This window comes from Mugil cephalus, chromosome 7, assembly GCF_022458985.1.
Source record: "Mugil cephalus isolate CIBA_MC_2020 chromosome 7, CIBA_Mcephalus_1.1, whole genome shotgun sequence".
In the NCBI taxonomy this organism is placed as follows: domain Eukaryota; kingdom Metazoa; phylum Chordata; class Actinopteri; order Mugiliformes; family Mugilidae; genus Mugil; species Mugil cephalus.
Genome location: NC_061776.1, coordinates 7,034,963 through 7,060,021, shown reverse-complemented (window position 1 = coordinate 7,060,021; position 25,059 = coordinate 7,034,963). Strand labels below are relative to the sequence as shown.

At 39.6% G+C, this 25,059-nt stretch overlaps 1 protein-coding gene across 2 annotated transcripts in view; it reads right to left on the bottom strand.

Annotated features, from left to right (window-relative positions):
• LOC125011377 (contactin-associated protein-like 4) overlaps positions 1-25,059 on the bottom strand; it is a 114,952-nt gene that overhangs the window by 36,831 nt on the left and 53,062 nt on the right. For both annotated transcript variants that reach the window (XM_047590569.1, XM_047590570.1), the window contains exons 6-11: positions 17,153-17,328; positions 16,879-17,025; positions 14,116-14,386; positions 11,442-11,591; positions 11,056-11,227; positions 1,966-2,072 (exon numbers count right to left, since the gene is read on the bottom strand). In XM_047590569.1, coding sequence (XP_047446525.1) covers positions 1,966-2,072; positions 11,056-11,227; positions 11,442-11,591; positions 14,116-14,386; positions 16,879-17,025; positions 17,153-17,328 — 1,023 coding nt within the window. The remainder of the gene's footprint in view (positions 1-1,965; positions 2,073-11,055; positions 11,228-11,441; positions 11,592-14,115; positions 14,387-16,878; positions 17,026-17,152; positions 17,329-25,059) is intronic.

The window sequence follows — 25,059 nt, the reverse complement described above, 5'->3', positions numbered from 1 at the left end:
CTCCTCTAATAGCTTTATCCGTTCATTCAGTATTTGTCACTTTAGTCTCATTAAACTCTCATATCACTCACAAGACGAGCACAGAAGAGGCAGGAAGCTCCTAAAAGAGTCGGTTTATTTAAAAAGCTTTCTGCCTTTTTCCTGTGATAACTCCCAGTTTGCAGCTCTTGTGCTAAGAGTTAAAAAAGACCCACAGCGCTGTAATTGCTGAACAGTGCGGCTGGGAAGTGACTGGCACCAACACAATGACGGGTTATCTGGGCGTTAAAGTTGAAGCTGCCAGCTTGACGAGTTTTTCATTACTGCTTTAAAAACATTACGTGAATGAGGGACCTGAAAGTAGCACATGATATTATGAACAGCCCTTGTATTATTATAGTTTTATTTACTGCTTCTTTTCACTATGTGAGTCTCCAAGGCTGCACAGACAGAACGGTGTCCATAAATTCATTTGAATAGAACTGGTCATTTATTTTGTGTGATTGCGGAATTCACCACAAATATGTACAGTACTGGGAGAAAATGTTTGTGGCTCTGATTGGTTGGAGGACTACCCAGGTCATTGCAGACGCCCCTTAATGAAATCCTGATGACGAGTTACAGAACTCGTATTCTAATAAGTGTTCTTAATTATTGGTTTGACGTATAAAGAGTTCATTGGATAAACAGTCAAAAACATGTGATAAACTTATTCAATGAAGATGTCCAGTGTGCAGGATTTACACCAATTAGGCATAACATTATGACCACCTTATGCATTATGGCTGCTCTCATCAAGGAGTGTCATTGCTATGGGGTGGAGGTGTCTGGTCTGGTCTAGGTGGGTCCTACATGTCTAAGTAACATCCACATGAATGAATGACAAGTCCAAAAGTTTCCATGCAGAACACTGTAGTGTCACAAGAGGGTTTAAATGTTATTTACTTCTCCTTTCTGTCAGTGGTCATAATGTTATGCCTGATCGGTGTATATCATTGTCTATTAATTAGTGGAATAAATTGTCATAATAATGTGCATATTATCACCTGAAGATAAAACATTTTGCGTTTAACTCCACTTGCTTACATGTGAGCTCAGCTATTTTACCTATAGAAGGTACTGTATTGACATCACTTTCGCCTGGGGCCACGCCCCCTGAGTGGCAAAAACATGGTGGAATGTAGCAGTAAATACAGCGAGACCGGGATAATTGTGGATTATCAGATCAAACTAAGAACAATTGGACTCGACAATGATCCATATAAACTACCAAACAACAAATGGTCCATGAACATTGACATGTGGCCAGAAATCAGTTCTCCTGACATTTATACCTGATCTCAACACCAGGAAATACTATACTGATACTAAAGTATGAGCTTTTGGTACTTTATACAACACAGCTCCAATAACTTTGTAGTAGAGTAAAAGTGGATTAGCTGCAGTTTCAGGTAGTTTAAGTTCATTTCAGTTGCAATAAATGTAGCTAAATAAAAGATGCTAATGCTAAGAGCTTTACTGAGAAGTAAATCTGACATCCCTCCGGAACGTAACTTACAGTCTGACTTCGACAAAAAATACAATTACAGGTAATATTACCTGACACTAAATGTGAACCACAACACCAGGTTTCTGTGTCTGGATTCCAGTTTTTTCTTCTAATGCAGCGATCCATTTACTTCTCTTTTCTTTGGGAGATATCTGTAAAAAATATCACTCTGACTGCTTTTAAAATCTGTTGGTTCAGTCAATCGAACAGCTCTTCCCCCCTTTTTTCAATTAATTTTACAATTTAGACGCTATTTTTCAAGCTAATGCTGCTAATCTCCATGTTCAACTCTCACTTTTTTCCATCAGTGGCCGTTACCACATAGACTTGGCTTGCTGTGACGTCACGTGCATACCCTCTGTAATGGAGTATTTTTGATTACTTTGCATTAATCTGCGTGGACCTAAAAGCTCCTTCTGTTGATGAATGTGACTCACAGCTGTGGCAGGTCGCTCCGCTGTAGCCGCTGTCAGAGCAGTTGCAGTGGAAGACGGTCCAGGACTGACTGCAGCGTCCACCGTGTTCACATCGACTGGGAGAACACCTAATGGAGAGGCACAGAGATAGTTTCAGTTTTTTAAAACCTCATGGACGTATGTGTGTGTGTGTGTGTATATGGGGGAAACTAGAAGGTTTACTTTTTCCTGTCAAGACAAAAAGAGAAATGTATATACCGAGTTGGCAGCTGGAACACTTGGAAACAGTTCTCCATGTTTTTACTGCCAAGAACCTTTCAAATAGGGCAAAAACAATCAATGCCAGAAAACACCTTTCATCTGTTACTGTCAGGAGAAGGAGGCTCCGTTGTGTTTGGAACATCTTTTATGTTCTGGCTGAGTCACTTATCTTACGGTGAGCGAGCATGTGTGGTGTGTTTGTGGACAGGTTAAAAGAAAAAATCCTCTCAGGATAAAACTTTCAACCATTTGGTGTTGGTTAATACATCAGGACGCTGATGACTGGCAAAAAGAAAAGCTTTCAAACTCTCACTACACACTTAAAAAAAAATCAAGTATGCTTGAAATTATTTTCAAAATGAGTCTGTTACATAAATCTACTTCATTAAATGGACATAAACATTTTGAAAACTGTTTACTCAAGCATGATATTGGCTTCATGGCCAAATGTGTGTAGGAGGGTCCAGAAAAATGTTTTATTTTTAGCATTTGGACGAGGTCGTATTTGTCCATTTGTAAAACATGATGTGGGAGGCAAAAGAGAAAAACAAGTGTTGACTGGAAAAATGCAACAGATGAAACCTCATCAACTGAAACATTTAAAATCCCTTCTCTGTGTTTTATTTATTAAAATCCTGTGGTTTCTTTGAAGGTAGTTTTATTCTCTTTGGAATAAAAAGTAATGTTTTAAACTCGGACAAGTCCTCTCTAGAGCTGGTGTTTGTTTTTTTTGTTCTGCTCTAGAGAAATTGCAGTAATAATTCCCAAACCATGGACCACGGCTCCTTGGTTGGTAGGTAGGTATTGCAAGCAGGCCGCCAAATCATTTCATTTGATATTTGGGTTTTGGTTGCGTCCTGCAACATGTCAAACACCAACTCCATGACATCTTAATATGATCCACTGCAGTTTTTTAAAAGGAAGATTTCTTTTCTTTGAAGATAAGATAAGATAACACTTTATGCTAATAATGCTATAACAGCGAGTCAAGAAAAAATAAAACAGTGACCAAAAAAATAACTTAAATAGGACAGAGAGCAGGCAGCCAAAAGAGCAAAGTGACAATAGTTGTGAATAAAGTGATGATGTAAATAGGCTACATTATTATTGCTTGTGCTTAAACTGAAATTTCAGCTGGCTAGACCTGAGCAGAATTTCCATCGTCTTTATATCAAGTTTGCGTTTATTTGTAAGTCTATTGACTTAATGGTCTTCTTTTGATATTTGGATTTTCTTTGGATCTGATATTAGATGTAAAATTGTTATATATGAGAATCTATTTCTCCATTGCTGAAGGACAACATTATTTATGAATCAGAGAACGCATTATATGGCTTCTGTATTTATGGGGTCGGAGGTGGACTGCAAAAAGTTTTGAGACATAAAAGTGGGCCCTGGGTTGGGAACCACTGCAGTAGATGAAGTCGTTATAAGGTAACGAAAAACCCCCACAACTGAACACTTCCACTTAACTTTCAAGCAGTTATACACTAATGAAAACATAATTATGACAATTATATTCAATCTCTGCTTCAAGGTGCTGCAACATCCAACACCACAAACCTTTTAATTCAAAAGCTGGTTTGTTCATTACATCTTAAATCTCAGACGATCATCCCATTGCTCCCAACCCTTCCCTGTCACATCTGGCATTCCCCAAGGCTCTGTCCTGGGACACCCCCTCTTCATTATCTACATACTTCCCCTTGACCACATCCTCAGAAAACACAATATCAGCTTTACTGCTATGCTGACGACACCCAACTCTGCCTCTCCATCAATTTAATGATGTATTATTGTTTCCATGTTTATTTTTTGTTGTATTTTGTATTTCACCCGCATTTTAACTCATTGTAAAGCAAGGGGCGGGGCTGCACAGGTCTCGCTAGCTTGGCTATCATCACTGACTATATATACTAGCGGCTGACGGCAGCTAATTCACATTTCAGTCATATTTTGCGTGATAAATCAAGTTGACCACCTGGCTAGTGTGAGATTTAGGAGTTTACCCCCTGAGCAGAAGTTGGAGATAAACAGTTTGGGAACACACTGACTGGAAAATTTAATTATTTCTAAAGAGAGAAAAGAACTGGGCCATTCAACAAGGACTGGTTTGAGCATAAAATTTGATTAACCAGGGATGATCTAGTTTACATATTGTTTGAATTATGATGCAATTTGTGTAATGCATAACTGGCGATAAATGTGTGGGTGACATAACCTCACAGGGCTGTTTGGCTGTGGTATATTATATGTGTTGACTTTGTATATTGATTGCTATGTATTGGTGTTCACGCCATGAGTGCATTTTGTGAATTTCCAAACCTAAATCACCACTGTTGAGAAGGTTCTGGGTTCAAATCTGACGGGGGCCTTTCTGTGTGGAGTTAGCATGTTCTCCCTGTGTCTGCGTGGTTCTTTAGCCCAATGAGAGCTAGGACAGGCTCCAGTCCCCCTCCGACCCTCCAGAGAACAAGCAGCTACAGAATGAAATACTCTCCACTGTCACTGGGAAGATAAGGAAGTTACCTCGTTCTACAAAACAGGCAAAAAAGAAAATCAAGCAACAACAGATACAGAGGAAGATATGTGCCCAGAATTATAGCCGCCTCGTCTTTTGCTCTGTGAGCACTTTTCTGGACTCAAAAGCTTTGACAAATATATTTTGCCTGCAAGGTGTTTTTTTTGTATTGATCCTGTCTGCCTCTTTACAAAGGCCATTTTCTCACTGCATCTGAGTTGGACGACATTTCTATCCACACAAACCGCCTCCCTGTCTGATTCTTTCAAGAAGAGTTAAGTCAAACACATAAAAGATATAAAGACTCTGCATGTTCATATTATGATATTAAAAATGCAGGATTTGAGTTGAGAATGCAAGTGAGTGCATTTGCCCAAACTCAAGAAGTAATGCTGAAGAGGAAAAATGTATGACGGCACAGAATCTGCAGCCACCGCTTTAGATAAAAAGCTCAGAGTCAGCAGACTGTCAGCTTTAGAGGGATTTCTTTTAACTAAACACTTATCTCCACACTTCTTTTATGTGAAATAAACTAGTTAAGGCATTAAGTCATGAACCTATTCGACGACTGCTGGCTTATTCTGCATATGGATTTTTAGTGGTTTTAGAAAGATTAGCAGACATAATCAGTGCTGTCGTATTATTCTGGATGTTTTCTGTTTATTTGTTTTGGCAGATAAAGAAAAAGATGACTTCTTCTTAATCATCAAAAACTCATCTTCGTTGATTCTCAACACGGGAAACCAATTCAGACCCTAAACCATCCACTCCTGCCCTCAGAGTTGACGTATATATACGTATGTATGCACACATTCATCATGGAAACACAGATAGCTGCTGGCAAACTGTTTCTTGTGGAGAAAGGCAGTTTCAAACGCCGATAACCACAGACAGATGACCAGCGGAGTCCCCTCCAGACTGCAAACAGCCTCATTTAAATTCATCCACAGTTTTCATGCTTCGCCCCGAGGCGCCGCAGCCCTTTAAACTCTAAATCAGGGGGACCATCAGCGCTCCACCTCCCCGAGCCTTGAGTGCCACATGGCCAATGAAGCCAAACAGGAAAAAAAAGATACAACGGCCCCAGAGTGTCCAGGCCTGCAGAAAATACCATATTAACTGGGACTGCGAGACATTCATGCACAGAGTCTGCAGGGTCATCCCAAGGAGGAACGAGGAGGAGGAGGAGGAGGAGGAACATAATTTAAGAGGAAGGAGAAGAAACAAGTCAGAGGAACGAGTTGAAAAACATGCTGGAAGAAGACGAGGAGAAATAAAGATGAGGAGGAGCAGAAAGAAATGGAGGAAGAGCAGGTGAAGAAGAAGGAGGAGGGAGAAAGTGGAAGGAGAAGACAAAACAAGTTTGACGAGAAACAGGCTGGAAGAAGAGGAGAAATGAGCTGATGAGTGACAAGTGGGAGGAGGAGGAGGAGAAACAGGCCTGAAGAAGAGGAGAAAAAGTTTGAAGAAGAGCAGAAACAAGTGTTAGGAGAAGCAGAAAAAAATGGACGAAGAGCAGGTGGTGAGAAAAAAAGGGGAAGCAACCTGGAGGAGGAGAAACAGGTTGGATGAAGAGGAGGAGAAACAAAGAGGAGGAGGAGGATGATCAGTTTGCTGCTGTTGTCTTTACCCAGTGGTTAATATGAAAATCTAAACCTGTCTCTGTAATAACAGATGAAACAGTAGAAACGACTAAAGCTGAAACAAGCAGGAAAAGATGTGGTTGAAGACGAGGCCTCGAGTCAGAGCTGAGCTCCTCGTGTGTTACAAGTCAATTTCTCCCATTAATGGAGTGTTTTCTTTGGCTAATAATACACACTGCTGCTGCTGGCGATGACACAGACACGCACAGACGGCGGCGCACACACAGTAATAACCTGCTCTGAAAGATGACCACCGCATTGAACTGGTGTCGCTGAGTCTATTTTCTCCCTGATTTTACAGTACAATAAATCCCCAGAGCACAAAATTCAATCAGGGGGACAACAGCGAGGCAGCATATGGTACGTGTTCCTTTCTGTCTTGGCTGGAAAACCGATTTTTTGTAATAGTTTTTTTTTTCCCCAGCGAGCAGTCAGGTCTGTGGAGAAACTATATTCAACCGAATGATAATGCAGAAATGGGCCGACATTTAATTAAAATCTCTCAAGCAGATTCTCCTTATTTGTGTTCGGTTCAGTATATTTGTGAGTATATGGGTTCAGTTTGCTGTATATGCATGTGTGTGTGTGTTTGTGTGTGTTTATCTGAACGTGCGTGTCCTTCCATGCCCTAGAGGCAGGTTTATAATTGGTGTAATTGTCTCATTAATTGTACTGCTATTTGGCGTGACACCAAAGCGGTAAACGATTGGTTCTGCTGCTCTCCCTCCTTCCCTTGTTGGCTCACATGTTTCTCTTCTCCCAAGCTCTCAGTCTGAATATAGTCTGTATGCATTTGTGTTATTTTCCATGATTGCCATACATCTGATCTACATGCAACTAATCTAGACCTTGTGATTAGGATTTAGGCTGCATTAGCCTAATCATGAGCTTCATATGAACCGTGGATCATGTGATCATTCACACCTTAGGTTCATCTCAGCTGCACTGAAGGAAGAGAAATAAGTTTTTGGAGGATATTTTATTGCATCTTTAACATTTTTGGTTCATTTTTGTGGTTCACTTGAGTATTGTTTCTAGTTAAGGAAGATTTGTTCCAGTTAAACATTTTCCTTAGATGGTGGTGGAGACCAAATCAAAGCTAAAACTAGAACAAATATTAGATTGGGTTTATCGTGTTCAAAATATAAGTCTCCTCGCATTATGGTTGCTAACTCCCTGAAAAACAAATACCGATCCACCACATTCGCTAACGCACACCTTTTCGGCCTATTCTCCATTCTCTGATAAACAAGCATACAGCTACATTGGCAAAACGCTGGCAATGAACAAAGTGACGTCATTTTAAAAAGTGTGATTTATTCTCGTTGTCATTAGCCACATAGGCTAAATAAAAACTGACCCAAACTCACTTTTTTCCAGGCTGCCTCACTAAAATATGACTTAGCATTTCTTACGTTACGCTACCTGGCAGTTTCCATGTCTAGACAACAACAGTTTGTGCTAACACTTGAACCAAACATTTTGTGTTGTGAACATGACTTTCCGTGTCATAACCACAAGTTCCATTTCAAAGCAGCACAATTAGCCAATTAGCATAATTAGCCAAAAATGACACATGTCATATACCATTCCTCCCTGCCTACTAGCCTTCACTTCATGGACCACAATGGAAATTCATGTCATGTGATTTTACTGCATCATGGATTTTAGTTTTGTATGTAAACTGTGTATCGCATTTTCTTAAATTTATCAAATAAAATAAATCAGTCAATCAAATGGAAACGTAAGATAAAATAAGACCTTTGCTCCATAACGTGTTAACTGGCCCAAGTCAAGAGCAATGACTTAAATGCAGAGATTAGACCAGTAACACATGGAGCATCCAAAGTTCATGGTTGAATAAGTACACAAGCTAAAGAGTCTGTTCACAGGTAAGCAGTCCAAAGGGAAACCAGTATTGAGCAGGGGTCGGGCCAGAGGCAAAATCCAAAAACACAGCCCGAAAGAAAAAAGCCCAGCAGAGCTAACCGAAGACCAAAGCCAGGAACAGACAAGATTTCAACACGAGGCGAAATCAATACGAGGGAAACACTGCAATGCTCGACACCGAGGCACAAAGAAGATCTGGCAACTGAACAGTGAACAACAAGGAGTACATACACACAGTCGGGTGATTGGCTGATACTAAACAAAGACAGGAAGTACATTCAAAGGAGGTGTGTGGAGACCTTAGAGAGATTGTCACAACAACAACAAGTTTGCTGCAGAAAGAGGCTGAAAACACAACACTGACACACAAACACCGTCAGTACAATCTCTGAACGTAGACTCAATGCTTTTGTTTAAATACGGGCTTTTGCATCATCAGCCCATGCATTTTTATTTTCTCCTTCTTGTCTTTTGAAGATTAAAGAGATGCTGGAATTGTTTCCATATCTCATTGTTTCTCATTGTTAGGGAATGCATCTTTCTATGTATTTCTCATAAAACATAGTCTTTAAATCAGAGACTTGAGATGAGTTCTTATTAAAGTTTGAATCAGTACATTACAAACTACATTTACTTGGTGTTTCGATCTGAGTGTACTTTAGTCATTGAGCCTAAACTCCATTAAACTGGTCCAGTTTATTGATTTAGTTTAATTACTCCCTGTGTTTTCCTATTTACCACTTTATTGATGTAAAGTAGGTTTTTGACCTGGTCTGATAATCACACATCCTCTACAGGGTGGTGTGTTTAAGGTGTTGCACTCAAGATGCAATGGACATTAAGTCCTTTGTGGGTTCAAGAGTAGAAGTTGTATATCCTGAAAAGGTACATGTGTGGCATACTGTAAAAAAGACAATAATAAAAATGGAAAAGTGTATGAAATTTAAAGTGTGTATTTTTATGGAAGGTTGGTAGAGTCAAAATAAGGGCTCTTGTGTTTGTGTTAGTTTAAACCTCAGTCACTAAGCAACCTGTCAGCACAGTTTGATTTTTATGGATCTCATGAAATCTATTAAAATATCCCCATATGGATGGAGAAGAACTCTCTTATCCTGTTGACCCAACGTCCTCATATGGGGACATTATGTTTTAGGTTTGTTGCAGCTTATTCTGCTTCATTTAGACCCTTTATCTTCATAAAGAGACACTTTTATTTGCCCTGTACTGGTAGTGAAAGGTGAACACACTTGTTTATTTATGCCTATTAACTTTTCTAGTTTGATATGACATGAAATTTGGACAAATTCATAAGTGCTCGTTTGAGGACGTTGGGATTTCATTGTTTCCATTTATGCATTTTGCAAGATGATGCAAATTTTTTTCTACGTCTTAGGTCCTACCAATCCCAAATACCTACCTACATACCTATGCTTGTGTGTTTTGTCACCAGGATGACCGAGTGGTTAAGCTCACATGGGTTCAAACCCCACTCCTGGTACGGTGCTTAAATGACTCCTATGGACTTATTTTCTAACAGTACAAAGTTTCAAATATAACAAAAGTGTTTATTTACTGCAAGTGCTGCTAGAGTCTTGATCTTTGTACAATCACTTTTACCTGTGGACCTGTCACTATGGTGTCTGTCTGCGCAATATAGACAAAGAAAGAATTATAGTTTGCAGTCACTGAGTCTTGAATCTAATAAAATACTGTTTTTTGACCCGGTGAAGGGCTCTACACGTCCTACCAAGATGACTGAGCGGTTAAGGAGTTGCACTCAAGATGCACATCCCCATAGTGTGAAATTATGGAACAGACTATGTGATAAGGTTGTTCTATATTAATTTTCAAAAAAGCCCTGAAATGTAAGATAATTGAGGATTATAAGGAAAGATGACTTAACTTGGATGTTGTAGTAAATGATTTTGTTTGTTTGTTTTTATTTGAATAGTTTATTTAACTTTTTTTTCTGTAGATATTCAATTGGATTGATTATCCATTATAGCATAAGACTTCTGACTAAATCCTTTTATGGTCAATAATTGAGATGTTATGCTGCGTATTAAACGATGTAAAGCGAAAATAACAAGGTGTGGACATTTCTGAAGCTGACTGACTGCATAGTTAGAGAACACAACAATCAGAGAAAATGTGGAGATATAAATGTAGGTCATTCTCATGTTTTCTGGCTCTTCCCTAAGATCCTAAACTTTTGGGAGGATGTTCACCTAATTATTGTCAGAATTCTGGGTTATGGTGTACCTAGATTATGTGTGCTACTTTATTTAGGCAGCATGACAGGAAATGTGCTGAAAGAAGACAGATACTTTATGAAAGCTTGTTAGTAGTCTGTAAGAAAGCAATCTCGAGGAAGTGGTAGAAGCCAAGACCCACCAATGCAAAACGACTGGCTGAAAATTGTGACTGAAATATGTTATGGAGCAAGTGACTCATAAGATGAGGACCCAAGAGGAACAATGTCGAGAAAAATGGGAGAAGTACACTGAACGTGAACAAAATCTTTGGTTGATTAGAAATTTTCTAATTTTTTTTCTAATTTCCTCCCACAAATTTAAATTTCTTTAAATACACATTAACATGAATCCAACACTTGTTACTCAAGGGATAAATGGAGGCAGAAGACTGCAAAAAAAAGGAAAGTGCATAGGCTGAGCTTAATATAGAACACATGTTCCCTACTTAATGTCTCCATCAGTTTGGGGGTTCTTGGTCTAAGGCAATAGAAGATAAACAGTAGTGTGTCTTAATAAATCATCATATATTTTGGAAACTGACCTGTCGATGATGCCACACATGTCAATCTGCAGGCTGCTGTAGTTCCCCAGCTGCTTCTGCTGCACCATGATCAGGTCCATGTTTTGGTTGTCTAGAGTGATTAAACGCATGCATCCCTGGAAGACATTAAAGGGATTTCTGCATCCCTGGGTGTAGTCTTCAGCAGGACATCCTGGAAAAGAGAATAGTTTAAAGTGAAATACTAATATATAAGCTGTGAATGTCAAATAGAACAGATTGATAGAGAGTTATTTTGGAAAATTTCATGCAGTTATTTTTAGATTCAATACGCCGTTGTCTGATGTTCAGCAATTTCCACGTGGCTGTTTGACGGTTCACAGGGTTTAATAGCTTGTCAGGGTGCAGTTGATCTGTTCTATTCTCACCGCCAAAGAAGAGGTGACTCTCTATAGTGACGGGAAATGACAGGGTGGCCCGAGCGCTCCCTCCTTCGTCTTTATCCACAGCGATGGTCAGGCGACCCCGTCCGGAGTTCAGCTCCACTGAATGCCACTGGCCGTCATTCAGAGCAGCACCTGGCGACCGAAAACCAATTAACCAACACTGCTGGAAATTAGTCACGTGATCGCGGTTGAACATCGAGCCGTGAAGACATGCAGCAGATGTTTTTACGCGGCTGATGCCAAGCACGGGCACTCACACGGTAATGAGCAAATTAGACATCCTGTCGCAGAACAGCCTGCTGCACATGCACCAAATTTCTCTTTGCAGCTTATAAATCACGTGTTTCACTGAGGGTTTAGAAAAATACCGCGATTGTACCGATTGCAACAGACGCAGGCATCCCACGCCGTCTGTGTGATTGACCTGTATCTGCTGTGCCAGCCTCATGGATCTGTATGTTGTTAGGGAATAGATCAATATCTCATTATCTCCTCTGGTTTTCTTACTGCCGGTACTATGCTTAAGAACCAGCCTCAGTCCAGTGATTCAGCTGCTCAGAGGTCGTACAGGATCTACAATAAAAGGCTCGGCAATAAGGTTACCAAAGCATAAAATCATGATAATGCTGCAGTTAATATAAATATTGTACTGCGTGAAGTCATCCAGGTTGGCGTGTATCCAAAAAAATATTTTTAAAGCTGGAGAAGCTACTTGGATGAAATGTTTTCAGGAAGCTCAAGTGCACTTGCACGTTTAAAACAATTCACCAGAGATATAAATGCTTGTGTGTCCTTGTGGATTCAAACCTCCAACCGGCCAAACCTCTCACCAAATATATTCTCCTTTTTCCATAACAGAACTGTTCAGCATCTGTTTTCTTTGCTTTTTCAAATCAAAATCAAGTAAAAGTAAAAGTTAATGTAAGCTGCACTCATACTTTCCCCTGGTATTAATATGTAATCTGTATTACCATACACCTGGGCTCGTGGATATCAAAATTCTCTGACTATTCGTTGAAGGAAGAGACACATGATTTGTTTTGTTTGTGTACAGTGACTATTTGATTAGCTATAGCTTCAACACTTGAATTCATTCTCTTCCTCTTCCTTGTAACTCCTCTATCTTGTCACATGCTGTAAAACCTCTGTGAGAACCTTGCACCTATAGCCTGGAAGCTAAAACTTCCCCACATGCAAACATTGTGTGGTGGAAAGTTGATACTGTTCCACAGGCCCCTTCGCAGTTTGTAAACAGTGTGATGTTTTTTGAGGGGCGGGGCTTAACTGGAGGCAAAACATCTCAAACACTGTAGCCTGTAAAAGCTGGTTAACATATTTCGACGGACGGTTTTGGCAAAAATGGACAAGGAAAATGCATATTTAGGTAATGTACTAATACACTCAGTTTCTAAGAAGAAAAAAAAAGTTGACTATATACACCTACCTACATACTCTCACTCACTGAGTGGACGATTTGACCAAAGGAGGACACAGAGGGGACGAAGTCTGGTCTGTCTTTATCAAGTGAAGCCTCTCAAGATATTACAAGAAGTAAGTGGAACCATTGTGGAGGGTAACGTAGTAAATGCAACGTAGTAAATGCAACTTCTGCTTGGACACCCCCGAAACATGTAACTAACTAACTAGGTAGCGGTTAGCATTAGAATTAATATGTAACAAGAATCCCCCAAATAAAGATTAACTTAACGTAGTTTAATGTTATCGAGGCTGAAACTGATGATGCGTTACATATTAATCTTATCCGATAAGAAGTTTTTGGTTTTGGCTCCAAAAATACACCAACACGACATTTTTGTGGTTGAAAGTGACAGTGTTCACCTCAAGCTTCCCTCTGTGTTGCCTCTAGCTAACGTGACGTCACAGTAATATTTAGGCAGTGATGGACATAAGAGTCACAACAACAATCACAGATGTCATCTGAGTGTCGTGGAGTTGAACAATTGGAGTGTGATTGGCCGTGGGACTGAAACGCCTCAAAATGAAATCAAAATGCTGTGTTACCAGACTTATCTATATCCATCAGCCCAGACTTCCTTGTTCCTGCATTCAAACCATTGATCACTACAGTATTAACTTATCGTCCCGTCCAGTCGCTGTTCTGTGTCGCCTTCCTTTACCAGACTTCTCTCGTACCAGCAGGAACCGCGCTACAGAAAATGACTTGTAGTGATTTCCCTGACTCTGATCTGGGGTGAGTCGTGACGAACGAAAGGTTCAGTCAGAGCTGGTGTTTGGGGTCTATTTCCTGTTCCATTGCAGAGCTAAGATTACTGACGCTTCCTGCAGCTTTTGCAGAGCTTTCCTGAATTATTCTGAAGGAAGAAGTTGTGGAACTGATGATGATGTTGTTTCTTTCCTTGCATATATTTACACCTGGCTTTAAGGTGCATTTCTGTTCCCTAGATGAAACTGATAATAAGATGCATTAGGAGACACTTGCTACCTGGAAACACCTCAAGGCCATTTCATACTTTTGCAAATAATAGTTCAATTAATTCTAAAATACTAGAATTTGATTTTAAGAACTAGGGGAATTTCTCACTCACATAAAGACTGATTGAGTAAAAGCCCATTTAGCTGTAAGAGCTTTAAACAACCTTTGGTGTTCAAGTGACTCTGAAGTGTTTTGCTTTACCTGCACTGAGCTCCAGCAGCGTCCGTCCACCTTTATGAATCTGGAGCCGGAGTCTGGCGTCACTCAGGTACACCCAGACCACGCCCCCTTGCAGAGGGAGGTCAAAGGTGAGCAGAAGCCCCGCCTTGTTCCACGTCCTGAACTGGAACCCCACAGACACGCCCCCTGAAGAGGACGCCGCCGTCGTCCCCGGCAACTGGAGGAAGCTGTGAGGCCCGGGGAACGTCACGGCAACGGAGACGGGCTCAGCACAAGAAAAGGTCACATTGCCCTGAGAGAGAGAGAGAGAGAGAGAGAGAGAGAATGATTACTAGAGAGATAACACAACATGAAACATGAATATTAATCAGTTGCAGAGGGCGTGTCGACGTGACCTCGTGTCGCTGTGATCTCATCAGCGAGTCTCCTTAAAGAGGACATTGGTATTACCATAATGATAACACCAGAGCTTAGGACAAGATTACAAAAGCATACCAAAAAGTCCTCTTGCTAGGACGTAAAAAAAATAACGATAAAGAATGAAAACGAAATGAGCTGAGCATACACCATAGCCAAGACTGCAATATCTTGCCATCTCTGTTACGGCCCATTGTTTTGAGTTGTGGTAATGACACTGTGTCTATTGCAAAGGCTGCAGCCGTAATATATGACCGTCCAGACTCTGCTGGGACTTTCAGCCTGCTATCATTACAGTGCTGTGGAAACAAAGATGACATCTAAAAGCCCTTTGTGGTGGAGTTAAAGTGATGGACAATAATTCATGTCGGGCCTGTGCTGCAGCACAACACAAAGTGAAAAGTTACTTTAAAAACTCTCAAAAGCCTCAAGACACAGCAATCTTCTTCCACCCACGCTCCTAGTGTTACAAAGCTGTTCAGTCCCCGTGTTAAACTGGACCATAGCCTTGAGGTTAATTCCATTTTAAAACTGCTCTATTAGACATTCAGTCATGCATGTGAATCTCTGAACCTCTTAACAGAGAATTCATGTTTTCTTCTGCTGCCCGGACTTTTACAGTAATGAGAGAGCGTTTATTACTCCAATAGAATAGCCAACGCTTCACAGCTTCTCTGACCCCTCATCGCAACTGAAACCTCAGAGGGTCCTAATGGTCAAGACGAGGAGGCATTAGTGAGACTCTAACCACTCTGCACTCCTTTGTCTGGGCTTCATAAACCAGCAGCTGTCAAGGCAAAGAGTTGAAGCCAATACTTCACCATGAAGAGACAAAGAGAATATAAAAGATGCCTCAGAAGCTCAGACATTAAAAGATTTACAGTACGTGCTGCTATATTAACTGTGGTTTATGATTGGTTAGGAATTACTTAACTAAAGGCACAAAAAGTCGAAAAACACAACCGAATTTTTTAAAGGCGTCTGAATGACCAAGAGGAATTTAACTGAGGGCCACAATCTGGTTCAGGTCTCGGTTCCTTGATTCTCTCAGATGAAAACCTAAGAGCCCGAAGCTTAACTTTAAAAATACACACAGCTGCTATGATCTATGTGAAGCACAGACAGGCAGAGTCCACAACACCTGAGACTTCTATACCGCTCAGTATGCGTCCATATCAGATGATAATATACCTACTGTACGTCCCATTGTAGCAATTAGAAAAAAATACAATTTGTACAAAATTCAGCAACAATTAGCTCTTGTTTTTGTTTTTGTATTTATCGAAATTTTGTATTTATTTCGTTTCAGATATGGCACGAGACTGCGTTTATTTTTGCATGATACCATGATTTTTCTATGTTTTTTTAGTGGTTCCTACTCTTATATCATCACGATTGTTCTTGTTCTTTGGTCAATTTACTTTTTGAACTGTATCAGACAATAAACATGGTTATAACATTATAAGAATGATACAGTATTTAAAAACTGCAGCATGTTAAGACTAATCCAGTGCTTTAATGTGTCTCTCAGGTGGAGATTCAGCTCATTCATTCATGATTTGTAATCAACCTTCAAAGTGTACAGAACATATGGAATTCCCTTTTATTATTTCCAGCAACTGAACATCACAGTCTGGTAACTGCACAGCTACTGAACTGAAATCTGATCAGCAACAGACTGAAACAGACCGACCGTGGGTCCATTTTTCCCAAAAAACACATTAAAGTAATCCAAAGCTACGAATCTATCAACCGAACAAAACGATTTAAATCAGTGTTTTGTTTATTTCCCCTTCATCTTTCAAGTCAGTTGCTTACAGAATTTTACAGCCAGTATGAGCCAGGAACCTAAATTAACCCTTTGAATTCCAAGAAATACGATTAATCACGATTAAATATCATTCGTTTCTAATCTATGTTAATAGCGTGCACTGCAAACTGAGTATTTTGACATATCACTATTAAAATGTTCACACAATTGTACAGATTGATACAATATAAATACTGAAGCTGTATGACATGTATTTTTGAGCTATGGTCGTCTGTTCAAAAGCGCTATAGCTCAAAAACTATTAAAGCCTCAGCTTAGATATTTGTACATATAATGTGTTCATGCAGGAGCAAATTTGTGCATCTACAAGCAATCGCTGGAAAATGAGAAACCAAAACTGAGAAATTAAGCATTTTATTACTATTACTACAAAAAAAGATCAACCGTGTGGCTACAATATCAGTCTAAGGGTTAATTCTGTAAATATCAAATTTAACTATTTGGTTCAGTGGTTGCTAGGAAGAAAACTGACCATCATAATTATCATGGTGGCTGTTTAGTTTCTATAACAGTTGACCTCAGTTAAATTAACTCACCACGACAGTAACTTGGTGGTTGTTGTGTTTAGCCAGTTCAATCAGTTTGTGATTGTTGTAGATCAGGTTTTCTATGCAGCCGTGGAAATTCCTCTTGGAGACGACCGGTCTCTGAGAACCGAGGCCCTGGACTGTCCCCATACTCAACTGTATGGAGACGAGAAACAACACACAGGACATGGGAAAATAGAGACACGACATGTACGATTTTATCATGGATGCCTGGGACTTGGGAGCAGCTCTGTGCAACGTTTGCTTGAAAGTTTCAGCAAACCTGTTCGATGTCCCAGTGGCTGAAATCTGCAGGGATTTGAATCCTCTCCGTGTGCTTGTCCACGGTGAGGTTGAGGTGAGATCTGCGACGCTCCACCGCTACGTGGTGCCAATGCTGATCGTCTAACAGGCTGCCGAGGGAAGCGAGACGCCGCGGTTCAGAGGATGAAGTCCCACCTGGAAAGAAAAATAAAATAAAAGCTACACAGTCATCCCTGGCACACAGGCGAATATGTGCCCAATAAAAGTCTCCTTGCTGTTTTTTCACAGTATCCCACATAGAGGATCACAGTGAGGTCACCGTCGCAAATCTCACTGGAGACTACTGACACTATCTGCAAACTGTGAAAACTGAACCCGAATATGTGATACCGCCTAATCAGGGAAAAAACTCAAGAGGAAACTCAGTGAGACATCATTAATGATAGATGAGCACCAGCAGGTCTAAATTAGTGGATCCATTTCTGCATCTCCCAAACAACTAGGAGAGGAAACTTTGTGTTTCTGCTGAGAGAAAGGAGTGTAGAAAGAGCTGAATACAGTCAGTCATTAAAAATGTATTAGGGATTCTTTAGGGAGAGACAATCCCAACTTCAGAGAGAGACGGGGTTGGAAAAACGGTGGGTGAACCTGTCTTTGATATTTTGCATCACAGCTTAGACGGGAAACACAACTTCAGCCAGAAAGATCTAAGTTTTTTTTTTGTGACCAAATTTTTCTTTATTATTGTTCCAATTTCTTGGCAGAGAAAAATACAATAACAACATCACAAAAAGTAATTGCCAAGTATGGCTTCTACCCAAGCAGGAACCTCGGGCTCTGCGCAACAACGCCCACGTGAAAGTGTAAAAAACTGCAGTTCATCGAGTGGCCACTTGAGGCTCCAAAAGGGAGCAAATCCCCATAGACCCCCATGGTAAAAAGCCCAACTTTACAGCAATATTAAACATGTTTACAGCCTGGTACAAAAAACAGCTTTGGTCTCAATAGTTTCTGCATAATTAAGGGTGTTCCCACTTTGAGTGACAGGTGGTAGCCTGAGTTAACAGGTAGCAGAGAGTTGGTTGGGCAGGGCTCACCATCCAACACGACTAAATGTCGTGAAAAGAGCACAATCCATCCACCTCTGTTTACCCACTGATCAAAAGAGACGGGCCTACTCCCAGTCAGTAGCCTCTTATTATTATATACAGGTGAATGAATGAATGAAATATTACAGAGTTTTTCAGCTACCCGCCAAGTCTGAATAAGTATGAAAACTTATTCAGAAGGATTTAAGTTATTTAAGTTTATCGAGGTCTGTCCTGTCAAAGGCGTCGTTGTGATGACTTATTTTATTGCAGTTTGGATAAATAGGGAGAGATGGTTCAATCAGCATGAGAGGAAAGGAAGGAATCCTTATCGGCACTGATTAATGGAACAATTATTGTGTTGCAGGTGGTGGAAAAGAGGCGAAGAGGACCTCATGATGATAGAGAAGAAAGCAGGAAAATTCAGGCTGGTATCAGCGATACTGACACTTTGTGTAAAAACACCCTAATTTAGGTAAACCTAAAAAAAAGTAGTGTATTTCAGATCATAGCTTCATAAAGACATAAAAGTAATTAATTAATTTATTTTAAACTTTGAAGTATATTGAGGTAGTGGCCTCATTTAGTATATAGCTGAGCTAATACAACAACAGAAAATAACAAACAGAGACACAATATTACACAATATGTGAAAAATGCTGCTTTAAATAATAAATAAATTATAAGAACTACTATAAAATGAAAATCAGCCTCATAATTGTCTCCTCTTCTGTCCTCCTCATCATAAATGTCCCGTATTCTGTGTTGTGGTTTAACCTGAGGTGTTTCACAAGGTTTGTTGTGTTGCTACAACTCAGTAGTTTAGTTACTTTCCAATGTGTTCCTGCATGACCTTCAACGACTGAAGTATGGCAAGTATCGATATTTTGATTTGAGAATTGATTTTATTGCATAAAGACCTGGTATTGGAAGTATCGATATTTCAGTATTGATCCGCATGTCACCATCTTTCTTTTTCTTTGCGTCTCTCCCCTCATGTTTCGCTCTTAGATTGTCAGTTTATGACATGTGGAGTGAAAAATCATGATACAGAATACAAAAAAGGCCAAAGAGTCATTGAGCTAGATTGTTATTTGAGTTTGAGTTGGACGACTCGGGGTTGGGGGGTTGGGGAGGTCAACATCAATCAATAGGTCACTTTCTGATGGGGGCATGAATGTGCACAGCAAATACTAACAAGGAAGGAGTCAGCGGATGTGAAACATTTATTCGTGATTACTGCGACGGTGCAGAAGAAGGGTCACAGGGTCTGAAAAATCCAAACTTTTTTTTAATCTTTCAAGCATCAGGGTGCACGGTAAGTTTTACTGAAGCGCTACAGAAACCCACAAAATCACAGTGTGGATGTGTGAGATTGTACGAAATGAGCTGCGGGCAGCAAAGCCTTCGGATAAATAAGAGATGAAACTCTGCTAATGACTACAGCATCTTTTATTAATGTCAAGGTGGGTCAGACTAAATGTGTCTGCCTCTTTCTTGCTGCTCGCGTTCAACACTTTCTGCTGTGCAACACTGTCTTTGCTATTATTGTCATTACAGCCGTACACTGGAAACAAACTTCAGAAAAGTAAATACCTTTGGGACACAGTAAGATAGCTTAATAGATCATTATAATGAGATAAATAAAAATCCTTGAGAGAGTGCCTGCTTTTACGTCTTTAAATCTATCCTTCTGCATGCACTCTGCAGTAACCATACGTAGATTTAGAATAAGTGCAATGCCACTGAGTGTGACCCAATAACCATCCCAACTAAACTAAAGGAGCAGAAAATAAGTCTGGTCTGAGCTAGATTGTTATTGGTCTTCTCACTTGGGTGACGTAAATGCACAGAACAGGTTCCTTAGATTAGACTTTTTACGAGTATACCTACTAAACCTTTCTGCAAAATCATGTAAAATCAGCCCGTCCCTTCACCATGACTTTTAGAACTTAGAGACAGAAGTACTTGATTTTAACTCATCACTGATGCTGTTCCACAAGTTAACTCCTTTAACTGTGATGCACCTACTTCGAAAATTAGTCCCAACCTTTATAATTTCAAACATAGTATTTCCATAAGTTCATATCGGTTCCTCTGGGTGAGAACATCGTCTGAATGTAGCAGGGAAGTTAAATTGTTTTGTGCCTTGAACATTATAAGAATGATTCTTAGCACAACAATATCATCAAATGTTAAAGTATTTAATATAACCTTCTGAGACCCGAGCTTTTATTTAGCATGCATTTTTAATTCCTCCATGATATTTGGGATTACTAGAACCTAAGATGTACTAGGACCTAGTAAGGGAGTAAGCAGGACCTAAAAGGGAGTTTCTCTTCACTATTGTCTCAGGTTTTGGATTCTGGGTTCTGGTGAAAGTTTCCCCTCACCATCGTAATAGGTTTCAGACTCTGTACAATATCTTGAGACTATTTTTTTATAAGCTAGACCAGGGGACCCCTACCTATTATATGTGTTTTATATTAAGCTCGGCCTAGCACTATTCATAAATATACATTATTATTATCATTCTGTATTCAATGTTAAGCTATTAAAATAATACAGCTTCAAATTTCCAGCATGTGCATTAATCGAGTGGCCATGCAACTTCCATAAACACACATACCTTTACCTTTAAACATAGCTAATGTTAATTAACTATGTACCCCATAGGGGTCACGGACCCCCTGCTGAAGACATATGAGCTGAGGAATTTAACCAAACCATTAACAAAAGCACCTTAGAGATATAAGACTGATAAAGTAAGAACCTTATGTGAAATAGAAACTCCATATTGCACAGATTACAGTGTGTTGCCTCACTGATGCTGCTGTTTCACCCAGTCTGACCAAATTCAGCTTAAACTCACATGACAGTAACAGTAACTCTGGGCTTTGTTTCCGCCGTCTTCCCGGACCTTGTTCCTGTTTCCTGCGCAGGACTGTTACTCACGGTTGCCTCATAAAGCAAACGCAGTTCAGCGCCGCAGAGCGGACCATGTGTGAGTCCAGGGTCAGTGCACACAGCAGAAAAAAAAAAAAATAAAAGCTAAATCACACAATCTGTAGCCTGAAAAGCTGGTGCGAGGGGAAATGGGGAGGAAAAACAGAAAGAGGAAGAGAGCAGAGAGAGAAATGATGAGACTGAAAGACCAAAGAAGAAAAGGAATTCAACCAAGAAAAAATACTTGGGGCCAAATACGCAGCATTGTTGGAAGAGAAAAACAGAAAATGTGAAACAAAGGGATGGTGGGTATGGAGACAAATAAGTCAGTGTCCGTATTGTTGAAAAATTCTGGGTAGAAAACCTGATATGAGCAATTAATAACAATAAACTAGAGGAAGAAGAAACTAGACAAAAAATCCTTTTTGCTGTTTCCTGCACTTTCAGAGCTCTTTTCTTAACTTTCCTTAAGGCGACTCGATATAAGATGATTCAGGTTTCTCTTCAAGTTTGCCAAAATAGTAAAAAACACTTTTATCCACAGTAACGTGACACATTTCTGAAGTGAACGTACCACATGTGCCAGTTTTAGACCTAGTTTAAATGTGTGGATGTGGTTTCATGAATGAAGGTGGGAAAAACACATAAACCAGATCACAATGGAGTCAATGTAATTCTGTAATTTAAGATAAATAAATGGAAATAATCAAAAAATAATCATTTGTTAAGGGAAGGTATTTTAAAAAAGAAAGATAAGTGAGTGTATAAATCAGGTATAACAGACATTTTAATGATAACAATGCATCAAAAAAAACGGTAAAGCAATGTCATTCAGCGAGACTTATCAGCTGAATGTGCAGCTCTTCTTGGCTTAATGATGCTATTCAGTGAGTTTCAGCTCATTGTTTAATTGTCTGCACATTTAATGGTTTTGTAAACATTCTGACTAGATTTCAGCCTTTTTCTGTTAATGACATGAGACAGGACTAGAATTTCATTTGATGTGATCATATGTTATGTGAATATTGGGCATTAAAATACTCAATCTGTCCATACAGGAGTGTCTTTTCAAAATATATATGCTCCCTGTTATTGGATTGGACAAGGGGCATCAACAGTAGCCTACCAAAACTAGCATGCTGCTACAAGCCCTGTGGCTAAAATCAGGTGGAATGTGCATCACATCACTGCTATTTATGCAGCGTAACTATAAAATTAAACCAGTCCTCTTCCTGTTTTACACTTCATGAAGGTATGGACTTCTGACACATATTTAAACAGTGTCCAGTAGAGTGTATATTGGATTAGCATTTAGCATGAAACTTATAAAATGTGCTAAGAGTAAGTGCAGATAAGACCTGGTACTTGGATTCAAATTTCTGCTACATTTCGGCCACTTTACAGTTTATAAACTGTAAATGTAATTTTTTTTGAGGGGCGGGGCTTAACTGGAGGCAAAACATCTCAAACACAACAGCCTGTAAACAGCAGTTAGTATATTTCAATGAACTGTTTTGGAGAGAATTGACGAGGAAAACGCATATTTTAGAGAATATACTAACACATTCACTCTCTGAGGCTGTGAGTGTTATTTTAAAAAGTTGACTCTGACTGATGGGACTATATTCACCGATCCCTACACTCTCACTCACTGAATGGACGATTTGACCAAAAGAGGACACAGAGGGGACGAAGTCTGGTCTGTCTTTATCAGAAGAAGCCTCTCCAACAAAAATATTACCAGAAGTTAGTGGAACCACTGTGGAGAGTAACGTAGTAAATGCTTGGACACCCCTAAAACATGTAACATTGCGTTACCTAGCGGTTAGCATTAGCATTAACATGTAACATGATTAACATAATTTCAGTCACAATTGATTCTAACCCATAACTTTATCCAATTCTGAAACTGATGATGCATTATATATTCTTATCTGATAACAAGTGTGCGCATTGTTGATAATTGTCTCACTCCAATCTTTTCTTCAAAGCCAAACCAAAGTTGTCTACGACTGGCAGTGGCTGGTATGTGATAAAACTTTAAACTAGTGTCCCCAAAAAATACAGCAAGGCGACATTTTCATGGTTGACAGTGACAGTGTTTCCCTCAAGTTATTGCCTCCAGCTAACATTTCGACAGTGATGTAGGGGTCTACATAAGCTTAATTAAATTGTTGTGAAATGAGAAAAATTCAGATTTATATTTTGCCTAAAGTCAACACATGATATAGCTGCAAAAATGTATGTTGTTAGTTGCAGTTTGACTAAATGTCATATATAAAAGTTGACAAAAATGCGATGAGTTTTCGTCGAGTATGAAAGTTAAAAATGACAATGAAGATGCTCGTCTGAAGACTAAATCAAAAATGTCAAAACTGAAACACTTCCGTTGACAGATGCAGTTAGAGACTGGCTGATGAACACAGCGGAAGATTTAGCAGCTAAACAGACATTTCCTCAAAAGTTGGCAGAGACATAAAACTGAGTGAAGGCAGAGTGAATAATGGTGGAGGGAGAGATGAAAAGAAAGATGTGGGGTTTGAAGTGCTGGAGTCCTGAGAGATGTGAAATAGAGAAAGAGAGGGAGGATGGATGGATGCAATATTTCAGCAGCCAGATGGGGCTCATGATGAGAGTTGTGCCATATGGTGATGATTCAGCATGGCAGGCCGACAACCCCTGGTTTAACCCCATTTACACACACACCTGCCATGCATCAAGCCTCGCAGAGTCCGGCCCTAACACATGCTACAGTGAACGGGGACCATCCATCACGCCTGTAACTAGACAGAGAAGCTGCAGCAGAGTGGGAGCTTTAAGGCAGGACATTACAGGTGAAGAGGGTAAAAGTTCTAACCAACAGAAATCACCACGAAACCTCTCCGGTTAATTACTTACACGATTATAATATTTTATTTGTATGACAAGTTTTCTGTGACTTTATATTTAAATATGCAAATGAGGAGTTATCTACTTAATAACAACAACAACTTAATAGTCAACAGTCCAATAATAATAATAATAATAATAATAATAATAATAATTTTGCCATGTTTTGTAGAGTAAAATGTTACATAAATCTGGTTCTGAATGATTTATGAAAAATCCGCTCTGTAAATATCTGCAAAATGTAGTTATGTATAAATCTGGAAAGTTTAGTATGTGTAAGTGCCACTGAAGTGGAGATTTCTGGCTCAGAGTATGAAGAAAAACTCATTTTGAGAAGACGGCCTTAAAAGTTTTACATTGTAAAATCATATATATTTTTATTGGAAACCACCATGTACCAAAACCAAATCTACTCAAATCATTCACAACATGTCATGTAATCATATAAAATATCAAAATATCAGATACAATTTTCAATAAGTTCATTGAAGTGTGAAACATGAATGTTGATCCATTGCCTATTGTCTCCACTTCGCCTCCTTTTACCAAAGATGAGTCTGACTTCCCCTCTCCTCTCTTCATCTGTCTTTTCTTTGCCTCTTCTAGGTAATTTGGGCTGTAGTTTTCTTCTTAGAGTAGACTTCACGGCATTTCAAATAAACAACGACCGGCAGAATATAAGGTCACGTCACGCTTTTGAACCGGTCATGTTGTCAGAAATCAACACCAACCAATGAGAGTGAGAGTTTAGCTACAGATCGGCCTTTCAACTTTCACGACTGGTTACCAATGCAAAGTACATGACCATATTTGAACCCGACAGATTTCTCACAATGGTACCTCGTATGCCGGGGTAGAGACGAGGCTCACAGTGCTATGAGCCGGCATAGAAAACTGACTTTTAGCAAATTTAGGAGTAATTTAGAGGCACAAAACAGACAAAGTGCAGTGAAATGAACACTTAAAGTCGTCTTAAATTCAGTGTTTTTTCCTCGCCTGCTGC